The sequence below is a fragment of the Siphateles boraxobius genome, unplaced genomic scaffold (genome assembly GCF_051911475.1).
Source record: "Siphateles boraxobius isolate OS27281-9 unplaced genomic scaffold, OSU_SipBor_1 8, whole genome shotgun sequence".
NCBI lineage: Eukaryota > Metazoa > Chordata > Actinopteri > Cypriniformes > Leuciscidae > Siphateles > Siphateles boraxobius.
This window is the reverse complement of record NW_027509208.1, coordinates 31,356,689-31,373,879: the sequence shown is the minus strand read 5'-3', so window position 1 is coordinate 31,373,879 and position 17,191 is coordinate 31,356,689. Positions and strand designations below refer to the sequence as shown.

Genomic DNA, 17,191 nt, shown 5'->3' with positions numbered 1-17,191 from the left:
ATGTTACAAAAAAAATCTGTTTAAAATAAATGTTGTTATTTTAAATATTATTTTCATCAAAGAATCATGGTTTCAACAAAAATATGAAGCAGCATAACTGTTTTAAACATTGATAATTATCAATGATAATAATCTTCTAAATTTCAATGAAATGTTTCTTGATGTTTCAAATCATCATATCAGAATGATTTCTGAAGGATCATGTGACTGAAGACTGGAGTAATGATGCTGAAAATTCAGCTTTGATCACAGGAAACCTCGGAAGAGACTATTTTCAAAACCATTAACAAAAAATTGTACAGACCCCAAACTTTGGAACGGAAGTGTATGTCATTTAAAGATAATGTATATTTTTCATAAACTACTTTGCCATAGCTTATAAGTGCTTTTTTATACACTGCTTTATTTATTGCCTCAAGCACGCCTGTAGAACTGGGTCTGCGGACGTGAATCTCACATTCAATTGTGCGTTTGTTGAGCTTTGTGCTGTAACTTTTCCAAGTAATCAGACTTATTTTCTCCTGCCAGATTGTAACGTGGGTGAAAAAAAAACTAGACTTCAGACACTGAAGAAGGTATTTGTCTTGAGCCATATCCAGAAAGCAGAACATCATAAAGATCTAGTGCAGTATACATCCAACAACAACACCTCAGTAACCACATAGAAATGCCCTAGTTGTGTCATTGAAAAGCACCACTGTTTTTTTAAAGTCCCCCTGTGGTCAATAATTGTCTCCCTTAAAACTCATCTTTGATCACCAAAATGACATATTTAAACGTTTTTTCTTATGCCTTAAAATAGCTTGAATGTAACTCGACACCCTTGCCTCATTTAGTATATGAGGTTCTATGAATATGCAAATGAGACCCGCCTCCACTCACTCACAGCAGCTCAGAGATCCACTCGTTGACGATCACACGTTGATCTGATTGGTTACAATGTAGTTTGTGACGTCAGAAACACCAGCGATTTCAAACCGTGTTCTTTGTTTCACTGCAGTTTTAAGCAGATAATACTCAGCAATGCTGTTGACTTATGAATTTACACATGGTTTGTCTCAAAGCACATTAAAAACGCCACATAGACATATACACTACATTAAAAGCTTGATTTTCACCACAGGCGGACTTTAAGTTAACATTTGTTAACATCTACTGTTAATTGTCCTTGTTTGGGAAATAAAATGTTTTCTCTTGTCGGTTGTGTGTCATGGTTGGATTTAACCAAATGCTCAATATGGCACTTCAGAGCTGTGGCCAGACGGCCAACACACCAAACCACCGTGAGTCAGGGCCTCGGTCCTTCTCTCAAATCTGGCACATCCACCGTAACATGGCCATTTCAGTTACACGTCCTTTGAATATTTGTTCAAAAACACATTTAGCACACTGCATGACATATACACCAGAAAATCGTGTAATAACATAAAGTCAATGCACAGGCTTTCAGGAGTGATAAAGCCTGCAAATCTGATTGTTTGAAGACATCCTTTGATTTCTCCACACTCACCAGGATACAGGTCTGTGTGTTTTCCTTTGGATATGAATGAATGACAGCCTTCTGCAGATTCTGGCTTTGTGGAACTCAAGGCCTGATGTTTTTGCCACAGAGTCATGGTTCACTGACATGTTGCTTCGCTTTATTTTTGACGTTTAGCAGATCTCTGGATAGAGTCCGTCCCTCCCTGTAGGTGAACTTTAACCTCAGTTTGACACATCTGGCATATATTGTCATGACCTTTTAAATGAGTATCTTTTTGTAACCAATGCACCTGTCATTTTTTCTTCTGCTGACATTAAGCCAATTCCCAATCTGAGCCCATTCCACAAATTTCCATTGGGGCAGAAATTCGAAGGAACCTCTAGGATTGGTTTCTAGGGGTATGGATAATATTTTCACCATGTACATGGACAATAACCCAGTCTGCATATACTGATTCAGAAAAAAAATAGACCACTTGATTAGGGGTGTAACAATACATCGGTGCAATATGGACAATATTGGATCGATGGACAATATGGATCGATGCATCGATGCTACACGTAAAATATCGATATACCATACCTTTATTTTGACACTCTCCACATCCTCGCGTAAATTTTCTCAGCTGAAATAGACGCATGACAAGATTTCGTCAGTATTCAGGTCAGGTGACAAGGCTGCTAGTCACTTTGAACAGACGCGCTAGCTGAGAGGAGTTTCGTCAAAGCTGATTAAAAGTGATCGAGGATGGATTTCAACGAACTTGATGAACCTGTGATATCTTCTTCAGGGCGTAAAAGGAAAATAAAAGCTGAAACTTTTTCACGTAATCTTGCTAAAACAGCACGTTTGTGGTGAGGGAAATTCTCTCTGTATTGTGTGTACGTTAATCACAACAACAAAGTTTGACAGGCGTCTATGTCAGCTGATGAGATTAACGTTACAAAGATTAAGTGTTTTATTATGTATCATAGCAATTACTTGGCTTTGTTTAACTCTGAAACATGAAATGTGGAGTTATCGGCTTTTGACACACACACACACACACACACACACACACACACACACACACACACACACACACACGCACACACACACACACACACACGCACACACACACACACACACACACAAAAATTTATGTATATATAAATAAAATACGCAGGTAACTTTAATTTTATAAGTTACCTGAATTTTTTTTTGCTATTATTACTTAATCAAAACAACCCAGCTGCAGTTTGATTGATATTCATATATACATATGAAATGCACAAAAAAAAAACAAAAAAAAAACATGATATATGAAAATGAACAAGAACGGGGTTATCTGTTTTTTGCAAATGAACTCTTCTGTTATAGAGTTAATTTGCAAAAACAGATAACTCAATTCTTGTTCATTTTCATATATCATGTTTTTTTTTATACTTGTAACTTGTAACAAACAACTTGTAAATGTCCCAATGTTTTCAAAGAGTTTAATTCAACTTTCATGTTATATATTTTTGGATGCATTTGTGAGTTAATAAACGTAACTGGTTGTGTACACTCGGCACATAATATCTAAATATCGATAAATCGATTGATATAGCCCTGAATCTAATTGAATCGAATCGTACTCGTATCACAGATTTTTTGGAGGTATCGGCAAATATCGTATCGTTGGCTGAGAGAATCAATATCGTGTCGTATCTTCATGAACTGTCCTATTTACTCCCCTACACTTGATGCGACACCCAATTGACAAACACACCATTTCTATTTCTGTCATGCTGTGGAGCGACTCCAGTCACTTTACTTTTATCTGGATTCATTAAAATAATTTTTTGCAATGTAAATTTGTTGTTAAAATTTAGAATTTGTTATAAATGTAAGTTTCTGATCATTACATCACCGGTTGTGATGTATTAATGATTTGGTTGTTACTATCCACAGTATTCCTACGCCCCATGACGCTTTGCGCGAATTATGGGTGTAACTTCCGTTAAGCTGGAAAAATCAGAAAGGCTCGCTCTATGAACGTAATAGGTTAAAAAAGTGTCACAATGAGATGACATTAATCCACTCACACTTCAACCATCGAACATTAAAAGGAAATTTAAAAGTGTAAAAGCATCAACACTACTTTCAACAGACCAAATAACCCCAACATCGCGAGTCTTTGGTTACCTTAATCAAAAATGTTCATTAACTTCAGCATAACGTGATACTATTTCAAAGTAATTTCCATCATTTTGACAGATTACAAATTGCATTTACCTGTGAAAACAAACCTGGAAAGAGACGTGAGGATTTGAGGAGAATAACGAGAGATTCTTCATGCATTCCAGTGAATTATTAATGGAATATATCGTAAATTAAACTTGGGAGAACAGACCACAAATGTGCAGTATATGTCCTTTTTCATATTTTTACAGCGGATTGTAGGGGAAAAAAGAAAATTATCATGAGAAAAAGAAAGCAGCGACTGAAAAGAGCTCTTGCCATGGTATTTTAACGTGACATGTTATAACAAAAACATCTAAGTATAACGTTATTCTCACGAGTCTTAAAATTAATCATGAAAGAAAATTGACAGCTCATCCAGTCAAACTGACGGATCAGCTTTATTTGTAGGACAACCTTATGATTTGAAATTATTGTTTCAGCCTTTTTTAATGTAAGTTCCCCAAACCGGAAGTGCCACTCATAATGCAAAACGCAGTAAGGTCGTCAGGAATAAAGGTGGATATGTTCTCAAAAAGCATGCTAGTCGTAAATAAATACTGCAGTGCGACGTTTGTTTGTCACAAAATCATTTACATTGCCATTGGAAACAGAGGAAATGGGAATGGACGTGCTAGTTGTCTTTAATGCTGACATTTCTGCTTATCTAATATAATTCACCTTTGAATCTTATTGGGTTAAACTGCTTTTTCTCATAATGTTTCCATTATTCTGTCAGGCCCTGGATTTATAGAAGCTTTCGTTATTTTTTGATATGGACTGTGTATGTCTGGAAAGTCTTAAGTATAGACGAGCATTTTATTCCTCAGTTTGAGTCTGGAAGTTGCAGCAGAGAGTCAGGCTGCCGGTGTGTCTGCTCCTGTGATAGGGAAACTGGGAAATTGGAAAATTGCAAATAATATGTAAATTTTATGGTGTCTGGTTTTGGAAGATATCTGCTGCTAAATTGTATCTCATTCTTTGGCGTCTCTCCATCTACTCTCTTCTCTTCCCCAAAAACCTACCTTTTTATTTATATTTGTGGACACATTATTAGGGAGATATATACAGATTGAGGAGAAATCACTTTGGTAACACTTTCTATGAAGACCATACTTATAATGAATTATAGCTCCATTTATACTTATTTATAAAGACTCATTAAGACCTATACTGCATTATAAGAACAGTTATAGTTACATTTTATATTATTTTTAGAATTACTTTTAATTCACTGATTTGCTTTTTCAATGTGCGTGTTCATAATCCATTATATACTGATTTATAAGTATGAAGGAGTCAGTCATATGGTTCCATGAATTTAATTATAAAATGCAACCTGCATTGCTATTCTATTATAGTTACAATTACTTTTTAGTCATTCAGATTTATATCTGTCAAATAAGTGAATATATTGTTATTATAAGCTGTGTTATGTTCGTATACATACTAATTGTGAGTGATAAAGCCATCAATGATGCATTTATAGAGGTTTGTAACTGTATTAAGTAACGTGAAAATGTAGGATGCAATTTTCCTAAAGCAAATGTTAAGAAAGCATGAAGACATTATCATTATAGTTGTTTACTTGTAAATGTAATCAATGAACAATAATTCCTGTAATAAAATAATGGGAAAACACAGAAATCATTAATAGAAATAGTTGAAAAAAAATATTTTTTTATGTTTATACTAGCAAAACACTACGACAATATTTTTTAATATAATTCCAAACTGCTATAAGCAATACCGTGTATATGGCTGAGGAGATATAGATTTTAACATATCGAAATTAACCTTCATTACCTTTGATGCAAACATTAGCCATTAGATACGCTACTGATAACTAATTGGTACAGCAAACAAGTGTCTCTGGTACTATTTTATATTTTATCATTTATAAATCAGTGTATAATGGATTATGAGCATGCACACTGAAAAGCAAATGCATGACTTATAAGGAATTATACAATTAACATAAATGTAACTATAACTGTTCTTATAATGCAGTATAGGTCTTAATGAGACTTTATTAATATATTTATAGAATAATAGTAATAATTATGAGTATAAATGGGACTATAATTCATTATAAACATGGCTTAACATGGCTTCATAGAAAGTGTTACCCTCACTTTTAATGTTGGTCCATCATAAGACATGCATGCACATAAACGCATCATTTGCAGGACATATATGGAAATACAGTCTGTCGTGCATCAAATACAGAGTTAAATGAGTCACTCGTTCCATTACAAAGTGACCCAAGAGAAGCTTCCTAAAGCGATATTAGTGTTGTCCGTGTGTAATACACGAGTCTTCTGTCTACACCAGGATGAATGGGTTCAGGATCGGGAACTTGTCAGATGTTTTGTTCCACTGGACGTGTCTTCTATAGATCGCTTCAAATCCATTTCATTAACCGAGTCTTAGCCTTTTTTGCGGCGTTAAGTGACGAGCTGAAGCCTTGGTTTAGTCGCGGTGACGTGGATGGGATCCCATCGGAGCGCTGCGATGTGTCCGAGACCGGAGAGCGTTATGTGGAGATGTTTCCATGGAGACGGCTGGCTCAGTCGTGATGGGAAGAGAGAGAGGTGGATTATATCCAGAGCTCCTGATGCACGGATACACACGCCGTCTGTTCCTTCAACACGTTCCCTGATCGCACTTGAGGAGAGCATATCAAGATAAATCGAATTTCCCCTGATCTTTTCAAATGCAAGGTTTTTGTGCACTGACTGTAGACATAACGTTTAAGCTCCCCAGTTCTCCCAGAGACCTACACTCTAAAGACAGTTTGACATTTTGAGTTTGATGTTAGGAAATCGGGGGGAAATCCGGGGGGAATGGGGGGGAATCCGTTGTGAGGGTTTGTACAGTGACAGGTCATTTTGAAACCAAGTGGGAATACAGCAAATTGGGATCCCAAACTGAAATTGTTATTGGTCTAATGCCTATATCAGAGTCTGTTGACTCAGTGGATTTGCAGGTTTGTAGGTTTCTTAACTCAGTGTCCTCTTAGAAGAGACATCATTGTCATTTGTTTGTCCACGCTGACAGCGAAAATGGCAAGCGAAGTGTTTGTGTTTTCTTTCAAAGTTACGAATGCAACTTATGCGTAAAATTGGACTATTGCATAAAACATTTGCAAATAAAGCACAGTTTCCATCCCATGTGTTCAAGAGAACAAAATCATCACTTCCTGAGAAATTGGCGCAAAATATCTGTAATAAAAATGGAAGTTACTGCATTTGGGTAGGAAACTGTGGCTTTTTTTTCCCCCCCAAATTAATTGCATCTCAGAGCGGCAGACTAACCGCAACAAATGCTGTCATGTCCTCTTGCGTTGGGATGCTGGTGTTTGGGAACACAATCGTGTGAGACGCTTCTGGGGGGAATTAAACCAAATCATTCTCATGACAGACTTTGACTCTTTGGCGTTTCAGATCTACTAAACCAACATTTGAGATGCTGTGCGATGCTGCTTATCAGATACAAATATGATCCACCTCAATCGAGCACATTTTTTATGCACATTTTTTAGAATTCATGTGGATCTAGGTGTTTCCACCCATTTTTTTATTTTTATTTATTTATTTATTATGTGATATGCCACATTGCACACAAAAATTGGTGGATGGAAACATAGCTCGTGTCTGGGGCTGGATTCGTTGAAAATCTTGTTAAAAGTTAAGACATTTTTAAAACGTATTTTTAAGGTTCCCTGTAGTCAATAATTTCATCTCATAAAACTTTTTTTTTAGTATAAAAAATGTCTTAATGTTAAAATATTTTGAATGTAATTGTGTAAGATTCATGACTATGAAGATTAGCCCAAATTTACATGCCTTAAAATAGCTTGAATGCTGTCCCTCCTCCACTCACTCACATCAGCTCAGATTGCTTGATCTGCAGTTAATGATCTGCTAAAGCCCAACCAATTGATCTGATTGGTTACAAGGTAGTTTGTGACGTAGAGAACCAGGGCGATTTCAAACCGTGTTTTTGAGACTTTCTTTGTTTCACTCCAGTTTTAAAGAGAAAACATTCAGCATTGGTGTTGACTTATGAATGTTCACACGGCATCTAGTGGTGAGGTTGTGTATGTAGATAGAAACTGCTCATTCTAAGGTAATACAAATATAACGGTTCATTAAGTAAGGTCTTTATACACCACTGAAAACTTCTTTTTCAAGGTAGTGAAGGTTTCAAGGTTTCTGTTCAAGTTCAAGGTTTGTTCGCTGTCGGCTACGGTAGAAACATGACGACACAATATGTCGACCTCCATAGAAGGGGGTGCCCCCGGTTATGGAGATATAAATATCTCATTCTAAGGTAATAAAAACATAACTGTTCATTATGCAAGGTCTTTATACACCACTGAAAACATAGTTATGGATCATATATTGCATTTCTGTCAATAGATCCTCAGAAATATTACACATTGCACCTTTAAATACATAAAGTATATTTGTATTCTTCAAGATATTAATTGCTGCAGGTTTGCGTAATAATCCGAGTTAGCATTTGAGGAATACTGAAGTGAGATGAGTAAATACTTACATTTTAGTCATCATGTTTACTGCGCACACAACACCTCTGCATTTACTCATGATTTTCCTCAACATGGGGACAGGAGAGCTATCAGTCAATACATGGGAAAACAAAGTAATTTGAGCTACTTATGTGAAAAAGTAACATGGTGTACATTGCGTTACTTTACTAGTTACTTGGGAAAAGTAATCCGATTACATGATTCGCCTTGCTTGTAATGTGTTACCCAACACTGGTCAGATTACTCGTGCTCCTCCCTTGTAATGGTGAATCATTTTATTCCTAAGAATTGTTTGTGAATCCAGTGAAATTTCACTGTGGGCGGAATTACTCAAAATCTCAAAGACCAATAACATGTCATGTCACTTGTTATTTTCCTTGGTCGTGGCTAGTTAAGGCGTGACAATTGTCTCATGCCTGTTTAGTACATGATGTAAGCTGCAAAAACATCTCGTTCTGAAATTTGTCATCTTAACCACGTGTACACAGGACTTATTCAGTATTAAGCAACACAGGAATGAAGAACACTGTGAACTACACACAGAGGTTTGATAATTATAATCAAGGTGTCATGTACATCTCAAAGGTGCAGTACAGAAACACAAAACACTGTAAAATGGCCATGAAAACCTTGACTAACATCATGAGAGCACAACTGTAGTGTAAGATCTTCCTTTAAAAAGAAGTCGTCAAATATATTAATATAGATCAGTAATAGTGTTATTAAACCACAAGGCTGAATAACTGACACGTTGACATAAAATCGGGGTCACAGGGTTACATCTTGTTATCTTCTGGCATTGCAAATTACAACTGGAAAAGCCAAACTGGATTAATCATCTTATTTATTTATTTTAAGTGTGGGATAGTCATGTTGAATCTGTGTGATGTGTTTTTCAGGGTCAGCCCGTGGGTCAGTGTGACTTTAACAGACGTCTGCTGTGCATCGAGAAGGAGATCATCTCCCCACGGTTCGAGAAAATGAAGCTGGGACAGATTGATAAAGCCAGTGAGCCCTTCAGCGTCAGGAATAAGCCTTTCTTCGACATCCACGCTGCACGCAAGGTATTCATCCGCAAACGTGTGTGGCTGTGTCGTGTTGTGAAAGGGCACGTGAAGACCACTTAAGAGTCCTCTGCTTTGAATCCGTTTGTGAGGTAAAACGCACTGTAGCCGTGCAGTGCAAAGGTATTGTTCAATGAAAGCTTCTCTCTGATGCTCTTTCAGAAATGATCTGAACCTTTTGAAGGTCACAGCTCAGAAAAAAAAACAGAATAATCAAATGAATAGCAGCACCTGTTACAGTTTGAATCGCTTGTCTGGTTATTCCACTGGTGTAATGGTTAGGTTCTTCTGGCTGGACTGTTGCCAATGTACTAAACACAATATTCTCTTCAAACGTTAGTCTGGCTGGGACATTCACCATACAGACCGCTCTCAAGTTGCAGACAATTGACAACAAATTGCAATATATTCCGTATTGTGCCGTTTAAATTCATTAAAACGTCCATCCTCGTTCTCGGACCGACAGCTCTCGTCGGGTTCTGGATGTAGGCCTTTAGGAGACTGGTTCAGTTGATGGTCTTTAGGGGGTCTGTTATTGATCTGGGTCTGGTTTTGACTTCAACTTTAATTGGAACATAGTGGTGGTTATTTCTAGTTCAAACTATTAAACATTTCCACCCTCATTGCCCGGGAGAAAAGATTCAGCTGATTTAACACACATACTATATGTCTTTCCCCTATACGAGAGCTGGCTGATAAATGATCGATATTTATCGGAAAAATAAATCCACCACAATATCGATAATAAACTTTGAGACATTTTTAATACTTTATATTTTATATACAATATCTAGACCAGGGTTGCCCAATCCTGCTCCTGCCGATCGACTATCCTGCACAGTTCATCTCCAGTCATACACACCTGAAGCAACCAGTTCATGTCTTAAGGATCAGGGTTGCAGATGAACTGTGCAGGAACATTCGATTGGCAGGAGCAGGATTGGGTCTACACCATCAGGTGCATGTCACCTAAAAAGTCTGCATGTTCTGCGTGTCTCAGTTTGGTCCACTACACACAAAAAACACGTGACGCTTGTGGTGTTTCATAAATATGAGGACATGAATACACTCTTTATCTGCAGAGCTACTTCAGCAGCATTTCACCTTTTCAGTTGATTGTCAGATACACACAGAAACTCAAAGGTCTTCTACAATTCAGTTTAATTTGAAAAAAAAAAAAGACAGAAATATATTACTTTTGTACTGTAAATTGTACTTCTCAAAGTAATAATAATAATTGCTTGTAAATGTCACAATTATATTCAAATAAACGCCAATGTTCAATTTTGAAGTAGAAAGACTGAAATTGGATTACCTTTTTTTATTTACCACTTTGAAAAGTCAGTTTTTGCAGTATTCATGTTCTCTTGTGCAGAAACATATTTGCTAAAATAAATGCAATTACATTTTAAAAGACTGATTGCATTGTTGAAGTTTTATGAAATCATTTCTTTAGACCCCATTTTCATCTACAGAGCTGCTCTGAGACACTTCAACAGCATTTCACCATTTCATTCGAGAAAAACTGTCAGATAAACACAGAAATTCAAAGGTTTTCACTACAACTCAGTTTAATAATAAAAACATATGCTGAACTTAAAACAGAAAATAATTTACTTTCTTGTAAAATGCAGTCCAATAAACTTTTTTATTTACAACTTTGAGTTTTTGCAGTGTACATGTAAAAGACTGATTGCATTGTTGACGTTTTATGAACTAATTTCTTTAGACACCATTTTTGATGATACATTTGTATTAAATTATAAAGCACAGAATGCAGAAAAAATAGAATAATTTCAGATTTAAAAGGTAGCTTATTCTGTGGAGTTTGCGTTTTAACAAATTAGTTATGGTTATGTTCATTCTCTTTTTTTTAACTGTATTTATTGCACTTAAAAAAACACTGTTACATAACATTTACTTATAACATTAATAATAAAAAGTAAATAAATAATAAACATAAAAAAGTGAAAGAAAAAAAGAAAAGAAAAAACACAAGGTTAAAATAAATACAAAAGTCCTTGAAAGCACTTCAGTAAATACACCACATACCAGTACATTCTCTTCCTTCAAGCAAATATGTTTCAATAAGTGCCCACTTATTGTCGAAAAAAGTCTGATTTCAACTGCAAATCTGCAGTCATTTTCTCAAATATACACATGTATGTATGGATCTGTTTCAGTCTTTGTGTCCGTTCTGTCACAGTAGGTTCATGCACCTTCATCCAGTTCACAGTGATAATCTTCCTAGCTGCCATTAAAGGTCCCATATTATGCAAAATTCACTTTTGCATGCTGTTTGGACATAAATGTGTGTTGGCAGTGTGTGTACACAACCACACAATAGTGATAAAAATCCACTCACTCCTTTTTTATTAATCCCCATAAATCATCAGCAGTGTCTCCCAACGACCTGTTTTCAGAATGCTGTTTTAGTGACGTCACTAATGGCGCTTTTCCATTACCAGTACCAGCTCGACTCGACTCGCCTTGGCTCGCCTCGACTCGGCTCGCTTTTCGTTCCGTTTTCCATTGCAGAAAGTATCGCCACAAATAGTACCCGGTCGTCATAGCGACGCCTTTCGTTCCTCGTTGCCCCATCAAGCTCTCGCTGGATCCTCTCTTCGGCAACCAAAGAAACGAATGTCTGCACCTCCTCGTTTGACCACGGCGTATTCTTCCGAGTTGCCATAATAATAGTAGTAAGTTTAGTAACTATCTCTGGCTAAACTATTTAAAAAAGGCGGGGTTATTCTGGATACTCCATCTGGCACGTGCAATGATGACGCAGTGAATAGTGACTATTCCCTCTGACCAATCAGCAGTCGGCATTGTTTTCACGTCACATTTTAGTATCGCCTTAGCTCGCCTCAGCTCGCTTAGAACCTCGCCGGAGGTGGTACGAAAAAAAGTACCCGAAAGCAGGTACATGTACAACTTTTACACAGTGGAAAACCAAACAAAGGCGAGTCGAGTCGAGCCGAGCCGAGGCGAGCTGGTACTGTGTAGTGGAAAGCGCCATAAGTACATCCCCCGCCCACGAGTGTTGACAGACACTGCCGTTCTCTTACGAGAGGTTCTCTCTAGGGCTGGGCGGTATATCGAGTTTGTACAATATATCGATATTTTTTTCCCCACGATATGGAATGAGGCAATATCGTTTATATCAATACAGTAGTTTGATACGAGCACATCTGAAAAATAGTGGAGTACGCAGTGTGAGCTCCAGCAGTGAAAGAACAGTACAATTTGTCCTAGACATGACACAAGCTTATTAAGCGCTTCAAAATAACTGGTGAGATATAGTTAACAAGTTTACAGCAGCTTGGCCTGTCAGATACTGGGACAGATAGCTTACTGTTAGTGACTGAAAGATAAATACTGGCGCTGTCTAATGGGTTTGAGACGTGGTGCTTTCCTCAGTGCTTAACTTACATTTCACAGGTATATTCTCCATCTGTAACTTAGAAAGTCAAACAAATATGTCCATTTCACTGTCAGGAGAGGACAAGCTTCTGCAAATGAATCTCCGCTAAAATTCAAGCTTCCGTGAATGAGCGCCGCCGCGCGCATGCGCGACAAACAGACGAGCACAGTAGAACAGTAGCGCAATAATTCTGACTAAAATACATATTACTAAAATATTTGTTGTTGGAGACAATAAATGTGCCATGTGTGTAATTTTAAACCTACAAGTATATTTTTATGAAAGTGACCATTATAATGGGGTAATCAAATGCAGGCTAATATAATTAGTTTGTGCTTTTGTTTTTATTTTCATTTTCAGTTTAGCCTTTAGTCATTTTTAAAAACAAAAGCATTATTTTGGTTTTTAGTTTGTAATGTTACAAAGTTAGAATGTAATGAGATTTTAACCACCTTTTTGCACATAATATATTGCATAGCCTACATTACATTCCCTATTTGTTTCCATATCCTTCAATATCAACATTGTTTGGATATCATTGAGCAGGATGTGAAATATTTTTTTTTTTAAATAAATACATTTTCTTTATCCAAATAGAAAAACGTAGAAAGTAACAAGATATATATCGTATATCGTCATTTAACCAAAAAATACCGAGATATGATTTTTTGGCCATATCGCCCAGCCCTAGTTCTCTCGTATTGCGTAAGTTTAGCTTACGCTACGGGAAAGATTCATCTCATCTTCTTGAGATATTGAAGCCAAAAAATTATCCTTAATTTTGTATTCATTGTCAACGCAGTGCAGCAGCTAGCAGACATAGAGGAGGCCATCTCGCGTGCTCATTGGCTGCCCTGCGGGCAACTGCTGCCCGGCGTGACGCCCGGCGTGACGTCACGCCCAATGAAGGGCGCCCGCGCCTTCATACCATCACAGCCCGCCAGAATGGGCGTGGCTTAGCGTATAAAAGTAGGGGCTGTAGGCTGACTTCCCTGGTTTTTCGCCGACTGAAGCGAAGTCGATCGTGGCGCGAGCACGGCCGGTTACGCAATACTCGTTCCCTCTCTAGAGAGAACCGAGGTTACGTTAGTAACCGAGTATCGTTCTAACATAGAACAGCCCTGATCAAGTTCACATCTGCTGCACTGACGAGAATGTCTCCCAGCGTTGTAGGTGTTGTGTGTGGCTGGATGTATTAATCCACATAGAGCTCTCTATTTACTCCCGAAATCTGAGGCAGTCGCTGAAGACGAGGTGGAATTATTTTGTTTTTAAAGAAAATGCTCCCTCAACTCTAACGAAATTCGTTTATTTACTTGCGCACTTCTTATATCTTACTGTTTACTCAGCTCTTACGGTGAGTTTCTGAAGTAAAACTGGCGCTTCATCTTTTGTGTTATGTACAATAAACTCTATTAAACTCATCATCAGTATATGTTTGATCATCATTCGGACCTGGTCCGAAAAAGCAGACTTGTAGGCTATTAATGGTGGATACATGCAGATGACAAATACGTTATAACCGTAATTAAACTACCAAACTATACCTGTTCCATCTCTATACAGCGCTCTGACTCTGTAGGCATTATTGTCCAACTCCGGGTCGAAATGAACACCGTTACTGAGAGTTTCTGATATTATTATCATCATTCTGTGAGATGAAATTGTCCTGAGACTGAGCGCGAGCTCTTGAAGCTCCGCCCCCTGTGCCGTGCTCATTTGCATTTAAAGGGCACACACTAAAACAGCACGTTTTTCTGATGCACCAAAAAATGAAAATTTAAACATGCTGTAAAAAAATGATCAGAGACATCTATGACTTATTTTACATCTTGTGAAAAGGGGCATAATAGGGGACCTTTAATAATATATGTAATACAAATAAGTGAGATTTACTAAACTGATCCGAGGGGAAACCATCAGGCAAAAGAAATATTGGGTGCATGGTTATATTCGAGGTCCAACAAACATGTGGACTGCTCCATCTTCCCAGTTAATGGTGTGAAATGAATATCATGATAAATATTGATATCAAGTGATATGTCAGGGCCATTTCTGTATCCATTGCTGTTCAGACCTGTAATGCACAGATATGAACCCCACAAAAAGGCATGTTTCCTGCGGGCTTACAAAGGCCCTACAGTTCAATATCAGTAACATCAGACAATTATCCGAGCATTTCTGCTCATGTCTATGAGGGATAAGTGGATCATTTTCTGTGAAATGAACATGAGAAGTGTCCTGCAAGAAGAGTTTCTAACCCGTTTCTGGACACATTTCATTCTCTGTCCATTGTTCACCATGAATACGTCTGGTTCCTCTGTGCCCCGAACACTTGCTGGATGTGTGTGTGTGTGTCTCGGCTTTGTCTTGTTCGGGGTCTGATCTGAAGATGAAGTCTTTCGGGATGAAGTCATAATGGCAGGCTGTTGAGAACTGAGAGAGTGTCATTGTTGGAGTCCACAGTCGTATGATGTGCGGATAGGAAATGGAAAATAGAGGAAGATTCCCATCAGTAATCGGCACAGAACGGCATCTCTACTGCGGACTACCCTCAGGATCAAAGAGCTTTTGTCTAAGAGTTCATTCCTTCTCTCACGATTCCCTCAGAAATGAAGCCTCCATCATCGATGTCAGCATGAGGATTGACTCTCAGAAATACATTTACTCTGCTGTCTGCTGAAATCTAGGTCAGAAATATAGCAGCTTGTGAGTAATAATCCTCTGTGGTCAGTATGATATGAATGCATGAAGAAGATATGAAATGCTCACTGTTTTGAAAGCTTGAGAGGCGCAAATGCAAACAGCTCTACGTTTAATTGTACAATCAGTTACAGATACTAAATGACCTACATTTGGTTGCAAATTATTTGTGCATTAGTGAATTGATTTATGGTATTTCTCATACATTTATACGATTATCTGACAAGCGCAAGTGCTTGCCTTTGTGTGGTTTTGACATTTTTCCACCATTGTATATGTGGCATTAAAGCCCTGCCAGCACAAACAATGCCTTTTTCCATAAAAATACAATTTATTGTGGCAAAATCCATCTGTGCGCTAGACACAAATATCCAGTCACTAATTGAGTTATAATTATTGCATATTTATGTGCATCCTGTCACCATGAACTAGCCTATCAATCATCCTGTCAAGGTTAAAAATCTTTCCACTTTCCTTTCTCTGGCCTTCATCCATTATTCCTCTTTAATTTTATATATTTTCAGCTACTACAATGCTCTTCCTACCTTTGTTCTGACATTCTCTGGAGAGAAACTCAACCATTAAACTCATGTGCCGTTTAAACACAATTAAAAACTGATGAAGCACTGTGAAAAAGGTGACCGTTGCAGATCCGAGGAGATACGGGTATTTAGCTTTAAGTACACTTTTATTCATTTTTATTTAATGATTCAAAGATGCCCTCTATAAGGTTGGGACGGATGGATGGTTCAAACAAATCAAACGAAATGTGTAACATCAATAATAACATATATTCTAATTTACTGGCCTTTAGAGCAGTTACATAAGGGAGTTTTTTTGGTTACACTTTATTTTAAGGTGTTATTGTTACAGTGTAATTATATATTTAAGTACTGAGTATTATTATTTTACAACATGCACTTACTTTAGGGTTAGGGTAGGACTAGGATTTGGTTGAGGATTAGCTGCATGTAATTATGCATAATTTACTGTTATTAATATGTAACATATGTAACAAGTACACTTTAAAATAAAGTGTTACCATTTTTTTTTTACTCTTTGTACTTCAAGTAACTAACTTAACTCTAGTTAACATCCAGCTTAATGTTGCTATATATATGTATATATATATAGTATTATATATGTATATCTTTAAATAAAATGAATATATTTATTGAGTAAAATGATGTCTCCTATAGTTTTAGTGGTCCATCAAACCCTTCAGCGCTCCTGCATTGATGTAGAATCCTTATGTCAAGTCACACGATTGGCTATTGCTGTTGTTAAACACATGATTGTCACAATTGTCCGCTAAAGTTATTGCATAACAGCCCCACTCAAAAAAATGTAATTTTTCTTTCAAAAATGACAAATCGTGTGTAAAAGTGAGCTGTTCATATCAGGGGTGAGGCCAAAAATATTTAAGGGGGTGGGCCTTCATAAACCAGGGTGGGCAAAGCGTAGAGTATGAAAACTGCACGCCAAATTACCAATAACAAATATAACACACAGTTTCAAGTTCAAAGTTTCAGAACGGCAAACAGCAACAACCTATAAATAAATTTCCACTTATTTCCACTTAAAAACGTAAGTTTGGTTGCTGCTTTAAATTAGGTATAATCAAATTTCAAAAACTCAATGATCATAATTTCGTTTTTTACAGTGTATGACATACAATAAAATGGCTCTTCCTATTTCATTTTTAAGTATGTCAGTATGAACATTATATGAATTAATGTTTACATTTTTTAACCGTA

At 37.1% G+C, this 17,191-nt stretch overlaps 1 protein-coding gene across 1 annotated transcript in view; it reads left to right on the top strand.

Annotated features, from left to right (window-relative positions):
* Window positions 1-17,191, top strand: part of rngtt (RNA guanylyltransferase and 5'-phosphatase) — a 118,615-nt gene that overhangs the window by 53,835 nt on the left and 47,589 nt on the right. Inside the window, exon 11 of the mRNA XM_077219653.1 lies at window positions 9,140-9,304. Within this exon, the coding sequence (XP_077075768.1) occupies window positions 9,140-9,304 (165 nt within the window). The remainder of the gene's footprint in view (window positions 1-9,139; window positions 9,305-17,191) is intronic.